This window comes from Balaenoptera ricei, chromosome 2 (genome assembly GCF_028023285.1).
Source record: "Balaenoptera ricei isolate mBalRic1 chromosome 2, mBalRic1.hap2, whole genome shotgun sequence".
NCBI lineage: Eukaryota > Metazoa > Chordata > Mammalia > Artiodactyla > Balaenopteridae > Balaenoptera > Balaenoptera ricei.
Genome location: NC_082640.1, coordinates 121,418,667 through 121,438,983, shown reverse-complemented (window position 1 = coordinate 121,438,983; position 20,317 = coordinate 121,418,667). Strand labels below are relative to the sequence as shown.

The 20,317-nt window shown below is 38.6% G+C and overlaps 1 protein-coding gene across 5 annotated transcripts in view; it reads right to left on the bottom strand.

The window, feature by feature from the left end:
• The window catches only part of NUBPL (NUBP iron-sulfur cluster assembly factor, mitochondrial), a 335,371-nt gene that overhangs the window by 173,313 nt on the left and 141,741 nt on the right, over positions 1-20,317 (bottom strand). For 4 of the 5 annotated variants that reach the window (XM_059914058.1, XM_059914057.1, XM_059914059.1 and 1 more), the window contains one exon: positions 13,570-13,660. In XM_059914058.1, the coding sequence (XP_059770041.1) occupies positions 13,570-13,660 (91 nt within the window). Of the gene's footprint in view, positions 1-13,569; positions 13,661-20,317 lie in introns of those variants that run through there. The other variant, XM_059914061.1, reaches the window with a different exon arrangement.

Below are 20,317 nucleotides of genomic sequence, written 5' to 3'. Positions count from 1 at the left end.
ATAAACTAAGTCTTGGAGAGTTTAAGTCAACTTGCTCAAAGTAAACAAAGGTAATAACATAGCTTGCAGTCAGGATTTGACTCCAAGTCTCTCAGACTCTAAAATCTATGGTAACAACTATATCTTATTGCCTCCCTTGTAATGATTCTTTTGCTATCCCCATCTAACCGATAAATTTCATCAGAGCATGCTATCACCTTAATTGAAGCATCCTCTGTTGCTACTGACTACTTGCAGTGATGGTGAAAGGCGGTGAGCATTTACTGAGAACCTTTAAATTTATTATCTCACTTATTTTTCATACAGCCTTCAAAGTTGTAGACCTTGCCCACGCGCACACAGCAGTAAATGGTGCCATCAGAATTGGGGGCTGGGTCAGTGAGACTCCAAAGCCCAAGAGCTTCCCACCACAGCACACTGTCTTAATAACAGCACAGATCATAGGCCTCAGAGTGGTCCAAAGTTAAGAAGTATAAGAAAAACTATGTCCCAAACCACAGAAAGGGATGAGGGAATGCAAGAGGGAAACTGGGAACAGCTATTTGGGAAGGGGAAAGCTTCACTGAGAAGTGTGATGTGTTTTCTGTGCACCTTGGCTCATATGGTTTCCCTGTTTCCATTAAGGTCCAATTTAATTCTATCAAATTCATAAAGCCATTTTCTACCTCCCCTTGCCCTCTCTGGTCTCCTATATTCTTTAAACCAATTATGTGATAGCATAAACTACATTATACTGCTATTTCTGAGCATTTATTAATCAGATTACAAGCAGCTTGAGGACATTTTTTGTATCTTATAGTCTACATTCTAACATGACTGCAGCGTCTGTGTTGATGATGATCATATTCAAGTATTATATTTTTGAAAAATTAGCTAGAAGTTTTTCAAAAATAGGTTATCAATTCCAGGTACCTTAATGCCAATATAGTAAACAAAGAGAGAAAAGACCTAGTTCAACTCTCTACAGGACTTGTTTACAAAGTGCCACATTTAAATAATATTTCCAGACTTTAGACACAAACTAATTCATTTGTAAAGCACTCACTTCCACATTACTTTAAACAAGGAAGAAAAAAAAAATGAGGTCAATAATTTCCTGAAATCTATAACAAGCATGAAGCTTACCAAACTAGAAACCAAGACTTCTAACTTCTGGTTGAAGAACTTTCCATTAAACCAGTAGGTCTCCAAGTACAGTCTCTGGTCCTCTAGAGATCCCAAGAATCTTTCAGATGATCCAAGTGGGTAAGACTGTTTTCATAAAAATACTAAGATGTTATTTGGCCTTCCTCTGGGTCAACTTTTACACAGATGATCGAAAAGCAATGATGGGTAGAACTGACGGCACCTTAGTACAAATCAAGACAGTGGTACCAAACTGTACTAATAGTCTTCATATTCTTCCCCAGCATGAACTACAGTAAAAATAAATGCCAGTCCTGGATGAAGTAGTGAAATTTATTTAATTTATTAAATCTTGACCCTTCAGTACACATCTTCTTAAAATTCTGTGTGACAAAATGGGAAGTACAAATAAAGCACCTCTGCAGCACAATGAATTACAATTCTCAAGGGAAAGCACTTGTGCAATTGTTTGAGTTGTAAGATAACTGGACATATTTTTCATGGATCACCATTTTTACTTGAAAGACCACACAGAGAACAGACTTGTGGTTGCCAAGGGGAATGCGGGTTGGGGAGGGAAGGAATGGGAGTTTGGGATTAGCAGAGGCAAACTATTATATATAGGATGGATGAACAACAAGGTTCTATTGTATAGCACAGAGAACTATATAAAATATCCTGTGACAAACCATAATGGAAAAGAATATATATATATAAAACTGAATCACTTTGATGTACAGCAAAAACTAACACAACATTGTAAATCAACTATATCAATAAAATGAACTTTTTAACAAAGAAACTACTACTTGTCAAATTTTGGTGTAGTATCAAAGAAGAAAATTGACATTTATTTGAAATGACTACTAAAATAGCCTCCCTTTTTCTAACTACATGTCTGTGTGAGCCTGGAATTTCCTCATCTGCTTGACCCAAAACAACATATTGCAACAGACTGAATGAAAAACTAGATAGGAAAATCTAGCAGTCTTTTGTTAAGTCAGACATATAAATGATTTACAAAAATATAAAGCAATGCCACTTTTCTCACTAATTTTCTACTTCAGAAAATAGTTATTTTTCATTAAAATGTATGTTAAGAAGTATGAGTTTGTTGTTACTTTTAATGAATTAATGAACAAGGTTTATTTAATTTCTCAGTTTTAACTCTAACTTGATAAACATCAATAAATATAACCTACATTAGGAAAAACTGAGGGGGATCGTCATTTTTAAGAGCATAAAAGAGGGCTTCCCTGGTGGCGCAGTGGTTGAGAATCTGCCTGCCAATGCAGGGGACACGGGTTCGAGCCCTGGTCTGGGAAGATCCCACATGCCGCGGAGCAACTGGGCCCGTGAGCCACAACTACTGAGCCTGCGCGTCTGGAGCCTGTGCTCCGCAACAAGAGAGGTCGCGATAGTGAGAGGCCCACGCACCGCGATGAAGAGTGGCCCCCACTTGCCGCAATTAGAGAAAAGCCCTCGCACAGAAACGAAGACCCAACACAGCCATAAATAAATAAATAAAATAAATAAATGAAAAATTAAAAATACTTAAACAAAACAAAAAAATTTTAAAAAAAAAAGAGCATAGAAGACCCCACCGGCCAAAAAGTTTGAGGAACTACTGCACTATATTATACTATAATGGAACAGTCAGAAGAGTATGAAGAGAAGTAAACAGATTTATAATCTAAATATTAACCATGAAAACACACAAATTTCTGGGAAAAAGTCTCACTTCACCTCTGGTCAAACTCAGGGTTAGGAGGCAGGGAGAGGACTATGGTTTGTTTTGCAGGAAGGGAATAGCTAAGAGGAAAAGCCAACTAACTCTAGGATAAACTTACAGGTTCTCCAGAAAACCCCCAACTCCCCACAGCCCTCAGTTACAGCTACCATTTACCATCTCTGCCTGGAATTACAAAGAAACAGAAGTGGGTAGACAGGAAGGAGGAACGTTACAGAAATGAGACAAGCCTCAGGCACATTTGAAACATAAAGGGCTATTTTGGGGTAGAGGTAGTAGAAGGTGGTAGATTATGTTGTGATTTATAAATGAAACATCCCATACGTATTTTGCTTATGACAGATAGAAGGTATCACCCATAGTCTCAATGTGCATTTTTTAACACCAAAATAAAAAAGATAAACATAATCTTTCCATTAATTTTTTTAATATGCCCAAGTCTTTTGCTCTTTTAAGCCTTATCAGGATCCAGGGTTGGCTGGACTACATCACAGAAATATTAGAAGGTCTTCTCTGTTTGCATGGTTCTCTGTTCATAGCTTCATACGGTACTTAGTGTGCTGACATTTCCCATCACTCCCACTGTGAGCGCCTCAAGAATAGTTTACATCTTACTCATCTTTTTTCCCTGGAGCACAGCACAGTACCATTATAGACATACTCAATAAATGATTCCCAAATGATTGATTTCCCAAAGGCCAAATATAAATACTCTATAAAATATATTTCTTCAAGAAGCACAACACAAGTTGTACACTGACGTCTTCAAAATAGTAGTTTAGTAAACTGAAAACTTGGACATACTGTCAAATTTAAAACATAACTTTTAATTCTTATCTTATTTAGCCTCTCTGAAAATGTTGACCGCTTCACCCTAAAACTCCCCCTTGGCTTCCAGGGTGCAGTTTTTTCCTTGTCTTCTTCCTATTTCTCTGGCCACTCCTTCTCAGTTTTTCTCTGATCACCTTAGGTTATCTCCCCCAAATTCTATCCTCACTCCTATACCGTACTTGACTCTCTCTAAAACTCTTTTGTGTTACCTTATCTAAATCAGGATTTCTCAACTCCAGCAGAACTGACATTTTGGACCAGATAATAATTTGTTGTGAGGGGATGTCTTGTGCATTACAGGATATTTAGCAGTATCTCCGGTGTCTACCTACTAGATCCCCCAGTGACAATCAAAAATGTCTCTAGTCATTGCCAAATGCCTCTGGGGGGGTGGGGGGGAGGCAAAATCACTCCTGGTTGAGAATCACTGATCTAAACTAACAACTTCAACTATCACCTATATATATACCACTAACTCCCAAATCTGTATCTCTAGCCCAAACCTCTCTCCTTAACTCTCAACACATTCCAATCACCTGATGACTAACTCTCTTTGGACATCAAATTCAACATAAACCTTAACTCATCACTGTTTTCCTTAAATTTATTCCTTTTTCCTATCTGCTCCATCTTGATGAGTGACACAACTATCTATCCAGTCACTCAACCCAGAAATCCAGAAGCCATCCTAAAGACCTTTTTCTCATTCATATTCAATGAATTACCAAACCCTATTCATTCAATCTCTTGAATACCTCAGTTGGGTCCCTCCCTCTCCATTTCTACTAACACAGACTTAAATCAGGCCTCATTATATCTCACCTGGATCAATGTAATAGCATCTTAATTGGCTCTACCTCTCATCTAGTCCTATTACTGTTCCTCCACAATCCTGCCAAAGCGATCATCCTAGAATTCAAAACTGACAGTGTCACTCCCCTAAAATTCATGATAGCTTCTCATAGCCTTAGAATTACACTTCAGCTCCTCAAACAAGCACAAGAAGGAATTTATGATAGTACCCTGACCTACCTTTCTGGCTTATTCTTGCAACTCACCCACAGACACTCTTCACTTCTGCCATGCCAAACAACTTGCATTCTGTTAACACATGAGAGTCCCTCTGCCTGGACTGTCCTTCTCACCTTCAATCCTCAACCCCTTCTTACAACAAACTCCTGGTTCACCCATTTTTCAAAAGTTAGCTCAAAAATCACCTCCTCCAGGAAGTCTTCCCTAAATTCCCACTTTAGAGTCACCATCTCTGGGTTCACAAAAAAAGGGCTTATACTTCTGTAACAGCATTTACTTATGCTTATGATGCTTACGATCATTAGCTAATGTCTTACTCTAAGCTCCTGAGAGCAAGGATCAAATCTTATTTGAGCTGATAGCCAAAGAACCAAGTATTTCTCATGTCTACTAACTACATAAAAGATACCCAATAAATGTTTGCTAAATAAACAGAAATAATGTCTCCTTCAACATTTCACTTTTGATACAATTGCAAATTTTAAAAGTAGGTCTAAAGTAAGCATAGTTTAACAGCAAACATTTTTATTTTAAGCCAGTGCTAGTTAAGCTACAAGTAACAAAAATTTTAAGGATGCTTTACTTAAATATATATGTGTATGTAAGTATGTGCATGTGTATGCTTTTTCAGCCACAGGATCTGTGATAGAAAAAAAACCCAACTGTTCCTCTAATGACTATGGTGCCCACTAAAATATTCAAACGGAGCCATCTGAACTCATGTCCTCCTGATGACTAAGACTGGTATCTCAATTTTTAGTTTCTGTTCTTGTCCAATCTGACAGTAAGAACATTATTGCTTACGTGAGGCTTCTGGATCAAGTGTACAACACACAGTATCAAATTGTGCAATTGTTTGTTTGAAATAAGAAAGTGGCTTATAGCTGGATCTATCTTTATCTTATAACCAAGAGTTAAAACTTAGCCCTATTAGCCCTTCTAATAGAATACCAATCCCCGTAATACTACTATGCTTACAACAAACCAGCATTACATGTCCCCCATAAACCCCAAGCATAAAGAAGCCAAATTTTCAGATCTAGACTTTGATACTCAGCTTCCTGCCTCCATCCCCATTTTTCAGAAGCCCCACATGCATCACCCCAGGCCCTCTTAGCCTCACTCATCTCTCATTCCAGCCACCACTATGGCAACCAGCTCTGCTTGGACTCTGACCAGTGTCACAGAGGAACTATCTGACACTACCTTGCTTCAGGCCTATATACTGTGTGCCTCTCACATGCCACCCCAAAACTTTTGTGTTGAAGGACGAGACATCGCCAGACACCATAGGTCTCTGCCAGGACTTACTCATACAGAGCTCAGAAATGCAGGTGAATTAATACCTCCTGAGGTGAGCCTTTGGTCACTGCAAGATGGATACCATTAGATAAATTGTTCCCCTTTTCTCCCAGATACACTGTCTTGAGATGGAGTCTACACAATCCCATGCAATCAAGCAAGCTGCCACAGTTAGCGACAGCCAGCTAGATAGCGCATTTTCATATTGGCTCTCCCTCCCTTTCTCCTTCCTCAGTCCGGTTTGGCACTCCCTAATAAATTATTACTCTACAGGGCTCTGCTTTCTGGGGAACCCAGTTTAAGACATTCCACCACTTCAAGAAAAGTTTGTGGTTTGTACACTGCAAGGGAGATCCCAAAGCCCATTAAACCGCAAGCTGCTATTTCTGCTTTCTTTTCCTTAACTGAAAGACCTCAGAGACAGCAGAATAAAATCAAAACCTACCATCACTGCTTCCTCACTCACCATTTCTCCACACCTATCACAAATACCAATCTCCAGAATAAACAGTCTCAAATAAGATCTTTACACTAATACACTCAAATAATAATCTTTGTCCATGCACTATTTTAGCCTGGCAATGTGGATGGTCTGAGGAAAAGAATGATGGTGTACGCTGAGACACTAGTTCCTTCTCTTTTTTCAGGTTGTTCTTAGTCTTAGAGCTGGCATTCTGGACACTGTCCTTTCCATCATGGCCCAAATTCAGGACCCACAAGACTCTACCCCTTATGAGTATGCAGATCTGTACTCAACATTTCAAAACTAAAATGTGAGGTAAGACTGGCACTGTCCTACCACACTGAAACAATGTGCGCAACCATTTCACTCCATGTAACATAATTCTCAAAAGTCAAATGCCTTAACCATATAGATTCTTTCTCTTTTCCTAAAAATGGACAAAAGTAGTATAAGACAGCCACTCACATATCACAAAGATTAACTGCTAAGATAACATCTTAAAACTGTCCATATTGTTCATTAAAATATATATATTATGATTGCAAATTAAGTTACTAACATACCCAAAGCAGAAACTAAAATATGCAGCTAATGTACAAGAAATTTAGCAGGAAACTTCTTCATCTATACAACTAAGATTTACTGAGCATCTACTATATAACCAAGCATAAGCGAAACAAATCAAGCCAGAAAGCCCCTGCTCTGTGAATGTTGTATTGCCTAGTAGAGGAGATTTAAAAAATTAAACAAGGGACTTCCCTGGTGGCGCAGTGTTTAAGAATCCGCCTGCCAACGCAGGGGACACAGGTTCAAGCCCTGGTCCGGGAAGATCCCACATGCCGCAGAGCAACGAAGCCTGTGCACCACAACTACTGAGCCTGCGCTCTAGAGTCCGTGAGCCACAACTACTGAGCCCACGTGCCACAAGTACTGAAGCCCGTGCACCAAGAGCCCGTGATCCACAATAAGAGAAGCCACCGCAATGAGAAGCCCGCACACCGCAATGAAGAGTAGCCCCTGCTCGCCGCAGCTAGAGAAAGCCCGCACACAGCAATGAAGACCCGACCCAGCCCTAAATAAAATAAATAAATAATAAATTTCTAAAAATAAATAAATAAAAGTTTTAAAATTAAGACAGATAATTCAAAAACTACCCTTGCAATTGCAATAAGGAGAGTGATGAGTGAGAGAAGGAGTCATGGAAGAAGAAACATTAAAACTGAGACCTGATAGTAGAAACTTGTTGTGGGGCAGGGGTGGAAGACAGCAGAGATGGAAGGTGTCTCAGGCAGAGAAAATAAAACACACGAGGGTCCTCAGCACAGAGCGTGGCATTTTTGAGCAACAGAGGCCACTGTGACTAGTGTTCACTAAACAACAAGGCAAGTTTATTGGAAGTGAGCCTGTAGAAGTAGAAAGAAGGCGGAAACCAGATCACAGAGGGCTTTATAACATTGGTAATGTTACAAACGGTAATATAGGTAACAATAGCATTAAGAATTTTGAATATAATAAGCTCTATCACTTTTCGTGACATGAAAATGTAACTTTGGGCTACAATTCCTAACAACTTGAAGGCTACTGAAGTTTCCAAACTGAAAATCAGAGGTTTACAGCTAAGCTTGTTAAGTCTCCCAATCAAACATCACTATTCTATTTTCTCCCAGTTCTGTAATGATTGCTCTTTTAAAGAACAGATTGATTCACTGGGTCGATACCACAGACACTTATTGAAGAAACCCTGTATTGTTATGTCCAGTACTGATAATATTGCCAGAACAAATCTACCCAATTTTTTTTCCCATTTTTTAAAATTGTGGTAAAACGTACATAACATAAAATTTACCATCTTAATTATTAAGTGTACAGTTCAGTGGTATTAAATATAATGTTGTCCAACCATCACCACCATCCCTCTCCATAACTCTTTTCATCTTATAAAACTGAAATTCTATACCTATCAAACAATAACTCCCCATTTCCCCCTCCCCCAAGCTCCTGGCAACTACCATTCTACTTTCTGTCTTTATGAAGTTGACTACTCGAAGTACCTCATATAAGGGAAATCATACAGTATTTCTCTTTTTGTGACTGGCTTTATTTCACTTAGCATAACATCCTCATGGTTCATCCATGTTGCAGCTTATGTCAGAATTACCTTTTTAAGGCTGAATAATACTACATTGTATGTATATACCACATTTTGCTTAACCATTCATCCGCTGATAGACACATGGGTAGCTTCCACATTTTAGCTACTGTGAATAATGCTGCTATAAACATGGGTGTACAAAATCTATCCAATCTTGATGAACAAGATGTCATTTCAATCCAATACCCTGTATAAACGCATACCACGTAGACAAAATCCAGAATGGAAGTCCAAAAGGAAAGTGAAAAAGATGCCTTATTTCATCACTTTTTTCTTTTGGTAGCATGTCTAATTTCTCTTCTCTCTTGCTAGCCTCACCAAATCTAGACCATCAGAACTTTTCATGCCTCTTAGTATAATTTCATTATTAATGACCTCTTGCCTTTTCCCATGGAGTTCCCAATTCACGGATGAATATTCCCCAAATCTTCCACCTTCAAAAGTCATTTTACATCCTGCTTTCACCAAACTACTTTCCTTTCTAAATGCTTTACTTTCCTGTTAGCCCAAAAAGAAAAAAAAAAAAGGGGGTGGGGGGGAAGCAGCATATGTTTTATTAAAATATTCCTGTAACTATGAATCAGCAATAATGGGTTCTATTTTAAAACGCAAAAATTTCAGAGACTACATAAGTAAAACTAGAGTATTATAAATAAAATTGCAAGCTATCTCCGCTCACAATACCTAACAGTAGTAAGCTTCTTTTAATTTTTCTCATCTGAGAGAAGATATTGAAAATGTGCTGATAATGTTGAGAAACACTAAATATGATCAAAAGATTAGGAAATAAGAAAACAAACAAACAAACATTTTTTCCAGTCTGGAACTAGACTGGAAAAGAGAATATGAAGTATAAATAGCCTTGAAAGATATAGCCACATTACAAATGTACCCTCCTATTAATCTACACATCTAAGGGCAGCCCTCTGATATAACTCAAAAAGCGAAGGAGGCATAAAAGGACACCAATCTTGTCGTGGGGCAGGTGCTAATCAGAAACTCAAAGAGTAAGGACTATTTGACATATACACAGATACATCCAGTCAACACCGTTTGCTGCCATCCTGTAAAAGAAAACAAAAATTAACAGGCAATAGCTACTAAAATACACTTAGTTGTTCTGTAGATAAATAAAGCATTCTTCAATGACTTCATCTGCTGTAGCCCCTGGCTAAGATGGTTTGCAGCAGAGCAAGTAGAACTCCAAAAAGAGGCTGCCTATTCTTCAGCTCAGGACTGTCAAAGAAAAAAGGAAAAGGGTTTTACCACACTAAAAAGGTATTTAGTTCAGCCTACCCAATGACCCGTGCAAGAAACAATAAGCAAAGGATGGACTTTGGTCTTGATAAAGTAGTGTGATAGGATTCTTCAAAGAACAGATCTCATCTCTGAGATATTTTAAAGATAAAAGTGCCTAAAGCCAGAGCAAACCAAACTTTTTAAGAATCCTTCAACCCTGATTTACACTTTGCCTTAATACTCTAGGTATAAAAGAGATTGTAAACAAAACCCAGGAAGGCAGCAAGAAAAAAGTTATTTCTATAACACTGTGATTATGGAATACATCCCAGAATCTTTCCCAAAGATAATCAGAGGAACTCTAGCGTCAGATGAAACCCAAGGGTCCACAAGACAATGACCAGAAGAAGCAAATTATAAATGAGAAGCTTTGGGAGCTCCAACCACTGGATCAGAATTTAATCATCCATGTCAATAACTTCAGTAACACCCCTAACTCTCTGCCTTGGAAGGAAACAAGGTAATTTCAGGAATGAGTAGAATTCACTCTCATTCTTTATGCACTTAAATTATCTTAAAGAAATCTTAGTCACTTCCTGGTAGTTCTTACTGGAGATGAGTGCTGTTATTAAAGGTCATTTGCCCAAGCTGATTTTCCACATTTTCTCTGTCTCATAAGCCCATACACACATTCATTCCTAAACTTGGAAAATACTTAATACCTTAGGACAGAGAGCAGAATACTGTGACATGAGTGCAAAATTTCTAGCCCACAACAAAAGAAAAGTGAATCTTACTCAAAAAAAAGTCTCATAGTCAATCATTAATAATCACTGTGTCATCCCCAATAAAGTTACTTGACATTTCAATTTTAGTAACCTCTCTCCACAGGCCTTAACATTTTCCTACTTGATTAGCTAAGTACACTAAAAGACATTGTTTGGTAGAACTAAGTAGTAAAAAATTCACAAGAATTCTGAAGGTGATTTATCATCACAAAACTGTGAAAGAAAGCAGATTCCTACCAGTAAAAGTCAGTTGAGAAAACTTAGTGAAAAATCCTCAACAAAAAAGAATATTACATTAACGAATTAACAATACATTTCTGTGTGCAACCACCATTTAATATTCACTCGCAATTTCAGTTTAAAACCTTTCTAGTCAATAATTTCTAGGACTGTACTTTGAAATCTGCATATTATGTTATTTAGAAAGTTAAAAAAGAGAAAAATGACTGGTATTTGTTCTTTAAAAAAAAAAAAGTTAATCCACACTTAGATGATAATTTCTCAAACTACATATGGATTTTATTCTAAATTCCATTAGGTTCCCAAAGCAACTGGTCACTTGCAGCCACTATAATGTCAACCTGTTGAGGGTTTTGTACAATACTCTTTCTACAAACTGGCTAGACTTTCCATTACCATAATTTTGCATATTAACATAGACAAATCACTATTGTCATTTTAAGCTGATAGAAATATTCCCAACCTAAGAAATCCAAAACTATTATAAACTTAAATTTTTCTTCAATTACTGAATTCACTTCTCTAGAATCAAATGTAAAATTTCCCTTGGTAATCAGGCTAAAATATCGTAAGTACAAGAAGTGTGGTTTCTCTATAGTCTCCTCAAAAAGAAAAAATATATAAGAGAATGAATCTGTCAACCTTAACATGGAGTTTTAAAATGAACAAGTTGACCAAAACTACATGACCATATGTCTGCTTAAATAATGAAGAGAAAAAGACAATCCTGAAGTCCCACTGCCCCTATGGTTGTCTAACTAAGTCCAGGAACAGAGGAACATTTATAAAGCTAAGATTCTGCTCACCATTTTAGCTCCACAAAATCTGAACTGCTGAAAACAAATCTTTTTTCTTATTGTTAATTAGATAATTCCACGGTGCATTGTGTTTTCTATAATAGAGAGTAATACAGGATAAATTAACTTGACAAAAATGTAAAAATGTCAAAATGATGCCAATTAGTATAATGCTGGCAGGTTTATTTAAGATTCAAAAAACAATTTATAAGATGGGCTTTCAAGAATCCACATTCTTTTAAGTGAATGCCTTAATCATTTAGTTTATTTCTGGGGACTTAAGATCAGCTTGTCAACACACAAAAAAGTATTATTTTCAGGTTTTCCAAGATTTCCAGTAGCTCATTTTTACCAGAAAGCCTATTTAATAGCAGCCAATTTGCAAACATCAAATTTAATATTACAGCTTCAGTAAAACAAGAAGAAAGACATTAAAGTTCACTTCAACTATTTACATTGGCATAGACTGAACAGACTACTTAAGAAAAAACTGACACCAAGGGCTCCATTTTGCTATATCACTCATGTGCTACAGGCACTAGTTTTCACATTACTTTAATCAAGAGATAGATATAACAAGTCTATCATTTAAAGTACACAAATTCATTACTCCTTCTTTGTGTAAGTTTGACATTTTGCCTCACGGCACATATTTGCAAACTAAGTATGCACTCCACTAAAAGGGCAAAGAACAAAGAAACTAGAATAACTTAGCTTCCTTAAGTTTATATTTTCACGAAACAAGAAAACAACTAAGTGGGTGCTTGTAATGTAGGACTGCTAGGGTCAATTTTATCATCAATAGAGCCTCAAGTTTCCTTCAAAGTGATAGGGAGAATCCTTATTATCTGATAAATGGTTATTCAGAACTTAACGTTGTAACTGATTTCAACAACTACAGCACAAACAAAAGCACCTTAAATAGCAGACAATGTCTAATTACCTAACTTTTAATGACAACGATAAAAAAAAAAACTTCTATTATGTACACAGAAAATCCAATAAATACCCTGCATTAAATACAGGCATTTTGTCCTAGATTCATGGACAATAAAAGGTCTAATAAGAAACAAAAGAAATTATTCAATTTTATACTCTTACTATAATTAGAAATAAATTTTAATAAACTAATTTCACTGAAAACTATTTTTCAAGAAGAGTTACCAGTTGTTCCAATTTTTCATTTTTTGATCACAGAATTTCCTTGTTCTTAAAGCTTTATATTTAATAGCTTTGTAAGAAAATATAATAACAAGATCAGTAAATACTAAAGATTTACTCAAAAAATTAGTCTGTCCTATTGATGGCAGTGAAGGCTGGGGAGAGAAACTAAAGTTCTATGGTTTTTTTCAAAAACACTTTAAGACAAATATAACAAATATCTGATTAGAGAAAATAATTTTCAGCTCTTCTAACACAAATATATTAGATACTTTCTATTCAAATACCCCCATACATTCACACATTTTTATATACAGAGAGGATGATGAGCTGAATTTGACCACTTATGATGTGCCAAGCACTGTGCTTTGAACGGACTACACTTACGGCAACTTCGTAATTGAGTGATTATGTACAGCAATTCTGTCTGGTAAGTACAATTGTTAACGCTATTTACACATGGGGGTGTTGAGGCACGAAGAGGTTGAACAATTCATTCAAAGCGACACGGTTTATCAGTGACAGAGTCAGAATTTAAACCCAGACAGTCTGGCCCCGCATCTGATTTCAGAATTACTATATTATAGTGTGTATAAGGTACACATGGTGCGTGACACAATGCCTGACACTCCGCAGGCACTAAACAGAAGTGTAACTGTTGTCATACTGCTTCTCTCTTTTTTACTTACTCTGTGATAACTCTGGATCTCCTTTCAGATTCATCATCTTCGGAATAGAAGGGCCATACACATCCACATCTAGCAAACCAACAGCCTTTGACTGTAAGAAAACAGAATTTACCGTCAGATTTTTCCCCACTCTTCATCAAAGATAAAGTGCACAAAAACAGCAGGTCTGACTACAGAAAAGACAATTTGCAAAATATTCCAAAATCATAACCTAAACTTTCAAAGCAACAGTAAGGTAAAAGAACATAAACTGCTCAGGGTAAATATTGTTTGTTGGTTTACTAATCTCTTCTAGATAACTGACTAAAGAAATCCACTGCATCCACTTTAAACACTGTGGTTCAGATCTCCCATACACTCACAAACAGACTAAGACTTTTTGATCTGAAAACTAACAAATTACTTGCACACAATGTTAAAATAATGGTTTACAACAGCAAACATAACCCCAGCAAGAAGGAGCATTAACTTCTGGAAAGACCATCTAACACACCAAAGAATACAAAATGAAAGAAAAAAAGCATAGAAACAAGACCATAATTAAAGCAAGTGAGAAATGCTGATGCAAATCTGGCATGGAAATGCTAACGAGGATAGCAGCAGGCATAGTACAGAGACAACCTCTTACGTGCCAGTCACAGTTAAAAACCCGACGTCTTCCAGAGAATTCATAAACAACCAGAACTGTTTTCCTTGATGATCCACCCAGCTGCCCAAGGGCAGAATATCCCGACTGGTCTCTTCACTAGCTGACAGTTAATCAGCAGGTTAACAAAGAAAGACAAACAAAATTCACTATTCCCAAATATGTCTTTTTATTCTTCTCCCCCCCACCACCCCCCTGCTCTTTCTTCTTTCACAGATTAAATCAATGTTATTGTTTTTTCTCATATACAAGCAAACAGAATGCTAATACTAACTATATGCCTTTGAGTTATGTTTCCCCAAGACATACAACCCTCCCCGCTCTCTCCCTGTATCCTGGCAAGATAAAACTCAACCTCTCAAAAAAAATTTTTCTAAACTAAACAATCTCTCATCTTCCATGTTATCTACCTATTTCCAGATACAAAATTACTTTTTAAACCTCACTGTCTGGTTCCTATAAATAGACAAAACAAGGTACATTCAAATTTATGTCCCTAACTTTACAGTGACTCAAACTGTAATTCTAAGAAAATCATTTAATGTCCCTGTGTGACTCACAGAGGACTGGGATTAATATCTCCCTCTACCAAAAATCTCAGCTTACTGTAAAATAAATGAGAAAGGAGGAAGGACACATTACCTTTAATAGAATGGTGATATATAAAATTTGGGTTTAATACTTAAAAAAAAATCATTTGTAGTGTTAGTTTCCAGCTTTCTCATCAAAAGTAGGTATAATACCACCTTACAGGGTAGCTATGAGGAGTCAATGAGAAATGTAAATAAAATCCTTACCAGAGTGCCTGGCACCCCGGAGGAATTCAGGTGGTGGGGAGATATAATCAGGGAAAGTCTAGGTGTCTATTTGGGTGATTTAGGATGGCATGTTTTTAGAGATTCTGATTTGTCCACAGAGCTGGCTGTGGAAGCCTAGTTTATGCAGGTTCTTAATATAACATTGCTGATTAACTTCCCTCCATCCTTTTCTTCCTCCCTCCTTCCCTGTGTCCCTCTTTCCCTTTCTCTTTCCTCATTTCCTACTGACCTTCATACCTTTCTCTCCTCTGTTTCCCTTTTGATGTATGTAAGCATTGGTACTAAATTTAGGTCAGTCAGTAGCTTTAAAAAGGTAGGAACATTCATTGAGAAATTCTCACTGATTTTAACTTCTTTTTAAACCACAAAGAAAAGAATTTAGTTGAATTAAAAATAGAATTAAATTCACTACAGATAAAAACATTTTCAAATGAGGGGGCCTAAAACCTTAAGAAATGTGGATAATTGTTAACTTTTATCTATGGGTCTGCTAATGCTATAACTATCACCTCTTTTCCATATCTTTTCTTGTGATACCTACAAAATTAATGCAACCATAAAATAATAATAATGCCAATAAAAACAAAAAATATTCTAAGATTCTTTTTCCTTGCTCTCATTTATATTAATGTTGTTTTAAAATAACGTGAAAGGGTTAGGTCTCAGTTTTCAAATTAATCTTCTAAAAATACCTGTCAAGTAAATTTAAATTTATGTTTTCATGAAACAAGAAAACAACTAAGTGGGTGCTTGCAATGGAAGACTGCTAGGGTCAATTTTATCATCACTAGATCTTCAAGTTTCCTTCAAAATGTTAGGGAGAGTTTATCTATCATCTATCTGTCCTGTCTTCTAGAAGAAAACTATGTTTGTCTAAAAGTGAGTCCTTGGCATCATGGGGTAAGACAAAACTGAAGATCTGCCCTAAAATTTGCTGTGGTAGGAATGGATTTTACATATACCTAGATAGCTGCTACTACACATTATCACATAAGAATAAAGAGGGCAGGGAGGGAGATCACAAGATGATGGAGTTCCTCTATTTCCTGGAGAATGGAACTAAGAATAATGGAAAATCCTCTATGTGTTAGGTTCTCTGCATACTCTACAAGTCTCTACTGACCAACTAAATTTAGTACCAGTGCTTACATATACCAAAAAGGAAACAGAGGAGAGAAAGGTATTGAGACAGGAAGGAAAGGGGGCAGGGCACAACCATTAAAAAAATTACACAACCATTAAGAAGAAAAGGATATGACCAAAACTGATTAGAACCTACTAGGCCCAAGATAGCAGAAGATTTGACTTCCAGTATACCTTGAGCCTCATTATACACTCATTGTAATACATTAGCATATGCTAAATGACATACCCACAGGTGCCATGAGAGTTCCGAGGCCAACTGTAAAAGGCCAAAAAGTAGGTGGTGTCCCAACTCCTGGAAATTAGAATATTCCTCCCACTCATTAGCATATGAAATTACCCAGCCCATAAAAACTAACCACCCCCTCACAGCCCAGCACCACTCACTTTTCAAGAGGACTCCATGTCCTGGGGCCATCTCTCACCTTCTAAGATGGAGTGTGTCTCTGTCTAAATAAACCTGCTTTCATTTTACTATGGCTCGTTTGCTCTTGAACTTTTTCCTGCACAAAGTCAAGGACTCTCACTTGGTGGCCCATCCCAGAGACTCACCCAAGAGCTGGGACATGACCAGGCTCTCACACCCCATTTTTCCTGCAACATACAAAGGTCAGCAGGAGGAGAGGAAAGAGAAAGGGAAAGAGGGACACAGGAAAGGAGGGAGGAAGAAAAGGATGGAAGGAAGTTAATCAGCAATGTTACATTAAGAACCTGCATAAACTAGGCTTCCACAGCCAGCTCTGTGGACAAATCAGAATCTCTAAAAACATGCCATCCTAAATCACCCAAATACACACCTAGACTTCCCCTGATTATATCTCCCCACCACTTGAATTCCTCCGGGGTGCCAGGCACTCTGGTAAGGATTTTATTTACATTTCTCATTGACTCCTCATAGCTACCCTGTAAGGTGGTATTATACCTACTTTTGATGAGAAAGCTGGAAACTAACACTCAAAATGATTTTAAGTATTCTTTCTTAGAATGAAGCAGAATGGAAAGTTAAACACAAAAATATGAACCATATAAACCTCCACCATAACTTGAACATGATCTGTCTACAAAAGACTTAGATAAAAAGCAGGATCAGCATGATTCTCCCTAAAGGGCCAAATTATAGGAAATATTTTGAGAGGACCTTCAAGATGGCAGAGGAGTAAGACGTGGAGATCACCTTCCTCCTCAAAAATACATTAGAAATACATCCACATGTGGAACAACTCCTACAAAACACCTACGGAACGCTGGAAGAAGGCCTCAGACTTCCCAAAAGGCAAGAAACTTCCCCACGTACCACGTACCTGGGTAGAGCAAAAGTAAAAAGAAAAAACAGACAAAAGAATAGGGACAGGACCTGCACCAGTGGGAGGGAGCTGTGAAGGAGGAAAGGTTTCCACACACTAGGAAGCCCCTTCACTGGTGGAGACAGGGTGTGGGCGGGCGGGAAGCTTCGGAGCCACGGAGGAGAGCGCAGCAACAGGGCTGCGGAGGGCACAGCAGAGAGATTGCCGCACAGAGGATCGGTGCCGACCAGCACTCACCAGCCCAAGAGGCTTGTCTGCTCACCCGCCGGGGCAGGTGGGGGCTGGGAGCTGAAGCTCCGGCTTCAGAGATCGGATCGCAGGGAGAGGACTGGGGTTGGCTGCGTGAACACAGCCTGAAGGGGGCTAGTGCGCCACAGCTAGCCGGGAGGGAGTCCAGGAAAAAGTCTGGACCTGCCGAAGAGGCAAGAGACCATTGTTTCCTGGTGCGCGAGGAGAGGGGATTCAGAGCATCACCTAAATGAGCTCCAGAGATGGGCACGAGCCGCGGCTATCAGCGCTGACCCCAGAGACGGGCATGAGACGCTAAGGCTGCTGCTGCAGCCACCAAGAAGCCTGCGTGCAAGCACAGGTCACTATCCACACCTCCCCTCCCGGGAGCCTGTGCAGCCCGCCACTGCCAGGGTCCTGGGATCCAGGGAAAACATCCCCGGGGAGAACGCACGGCGCGCCTCAGACTGGTGCAACATTATGCTGGCCTCTGCCGCTGCCGCAGGCTCACCCCGCATTCTGTACTCCTCCCTCCCCCCAACCTGAGTGAGCCAGAGCCCCCTAATCAGCTGCTACTTTAACCCGGTCCTGTCTGGGCGGGAACAGACGTCCCTCAGGTGACCTACATGCAGATGCAGGGCCAAATCCAAAGCTGAACTCCAGGAGCTGTTCGAACAAAGAACAGAAAGGGAAATCTCTCCCAGCAGCCTCAGAAGCAGCGGATTAAATCTCCACAATCAACTTGATGTACCCTGCATCTGTGGAATACCTGAATAGACAACGAATCATCCCAAAATTGAGGCAGTGGACTTTGGGAGCAACTGTAGACTTGGGGTTTGCTGTATGCAACCGACTAGTTTCTGATTTATTTGGTTATCCTAGTTTAGTTTTTAGTGCTTGTTATCACTGGTGGATTTGTTTATTGGTTTGGTTGCTCTCTTCTTTTTTTTTTTGTTTTAATTACTTTTTAAAATTTTTTTATTTTAATAATATTTTTTTATTTTTGTATCTTTTTATTTTAATAACTTTATTTTATTTTACCTTTTTATTCTTTTTCTTTCTTTCTTTTATTTCTCCCTTTTCTTCTGAGCCGTGTGGCTGACAGGGTCTTGGTGCTCCGGCCAGGTGTCAGGCCTGAGCCTTGGAGGTGAGAGAGCTGAGTTCAGGACACTGGACCACCAGAGACCTCCTGGCCCCATGTAATTATCAATCAGTGAGAGCTCTCCCAGAGATCTCCGTCTCAACACTAAGACCCAGCTCCACTCAATGACCAGCAAGCTCCAGTGCTGGACACCCCATGCCAAACAACTAGCAAGACAGGAACACAACCCCACCCATTAGCAGAGAGGCTGCCTAAAATCATAATAAGTTCACAGACACCCCAAAACACAACACCAGATGCGGTCCTGCCCACCAGAAAGACAAGATCCAGCCTCATCCACCAGAAAACAGGAGCCAGTCCCCTCTACCAGGAAGCCTACACAATCCACTGAACCAACCTTACCCACTGGGGGCAGACACCAAAAACAACGGGAACTACGAACCTGCAGCCTGCGAAAAGGAGACCCCAAACACAGTAAGTTAAGCAAAATGAGAAGACAGAGAAATACGCAGCAGCTGAAGAAGCAAGGTAAAAACCCACCAGACCAAACAAATGAAGAGGAAATAGACAGTCCACCTGAAAATGAATTCAGAGTAATGATAGTAAAGATAATCCAAAATCTTGGAAAACAAGACAAAAAGGCAACCCTCAGAATGTGAGAAAATATTTGCAAATGAAGCAACTGACAAAGGATTAATCTCCAAAATATACAAGCAGCTCATGTGCTGAATATCAAAAAAACAAACAACCCAATCCAAAAATGGGCAGAAGACCTAAATAGACATTTCTCCAAAGAAGATATACAGATTGCCAACAAACACATGAAAGGATGCTCAACATCACTAATCATTAGAGAAATGCAAATCAAAACTACAATGAGGTATCACCTCACACCAGTCAGAATGGCCACCATCAAAAAATCTACAAACAGTAAATGCTGGAGAGGGTATGGGGAAAAGGGAACCCTCTTGCACTGTTGGTGGGAATGTAAATTGATACAGCCACTATGCAGAACAGTATGGAGGTTCCTTAAAAAACTAAAAATAGAACTACCATATGACCCAGCAATCCCACTACTGGGCATATACCCTGAGAAAACCATAATTTAAAAAGAGTCATGTACCACAATGTTCACTGCAGCTCTATTTACAATAGCCAGGACATGGAAGCAACCTAAGTGTCCATCGACAGATGAATGGATAAAGACGATGTGGCACATATATACAATGGAATATTACTCAGCCATAAAAAGAAACGAAATTGAGTTATTTGTAGTGAGGTGGATGGACCTAGAGTCTGTCATACAGAGTGAAGTAAGTCAGAAAGAGAAAAACAAATACCGTATGCTAACACATATATATGGAATCTTAAAAAAAAAAAAGGTTCTGATGAACCTGTGGGCAGGACAGGAATAAAGACGCAGACGTAGAGATGGACTTGAGGACATGCAGAGTGGGAAGGGTAAGCTAGGACAGAGTGAGAGAGTGGCACTGACATATATACACTA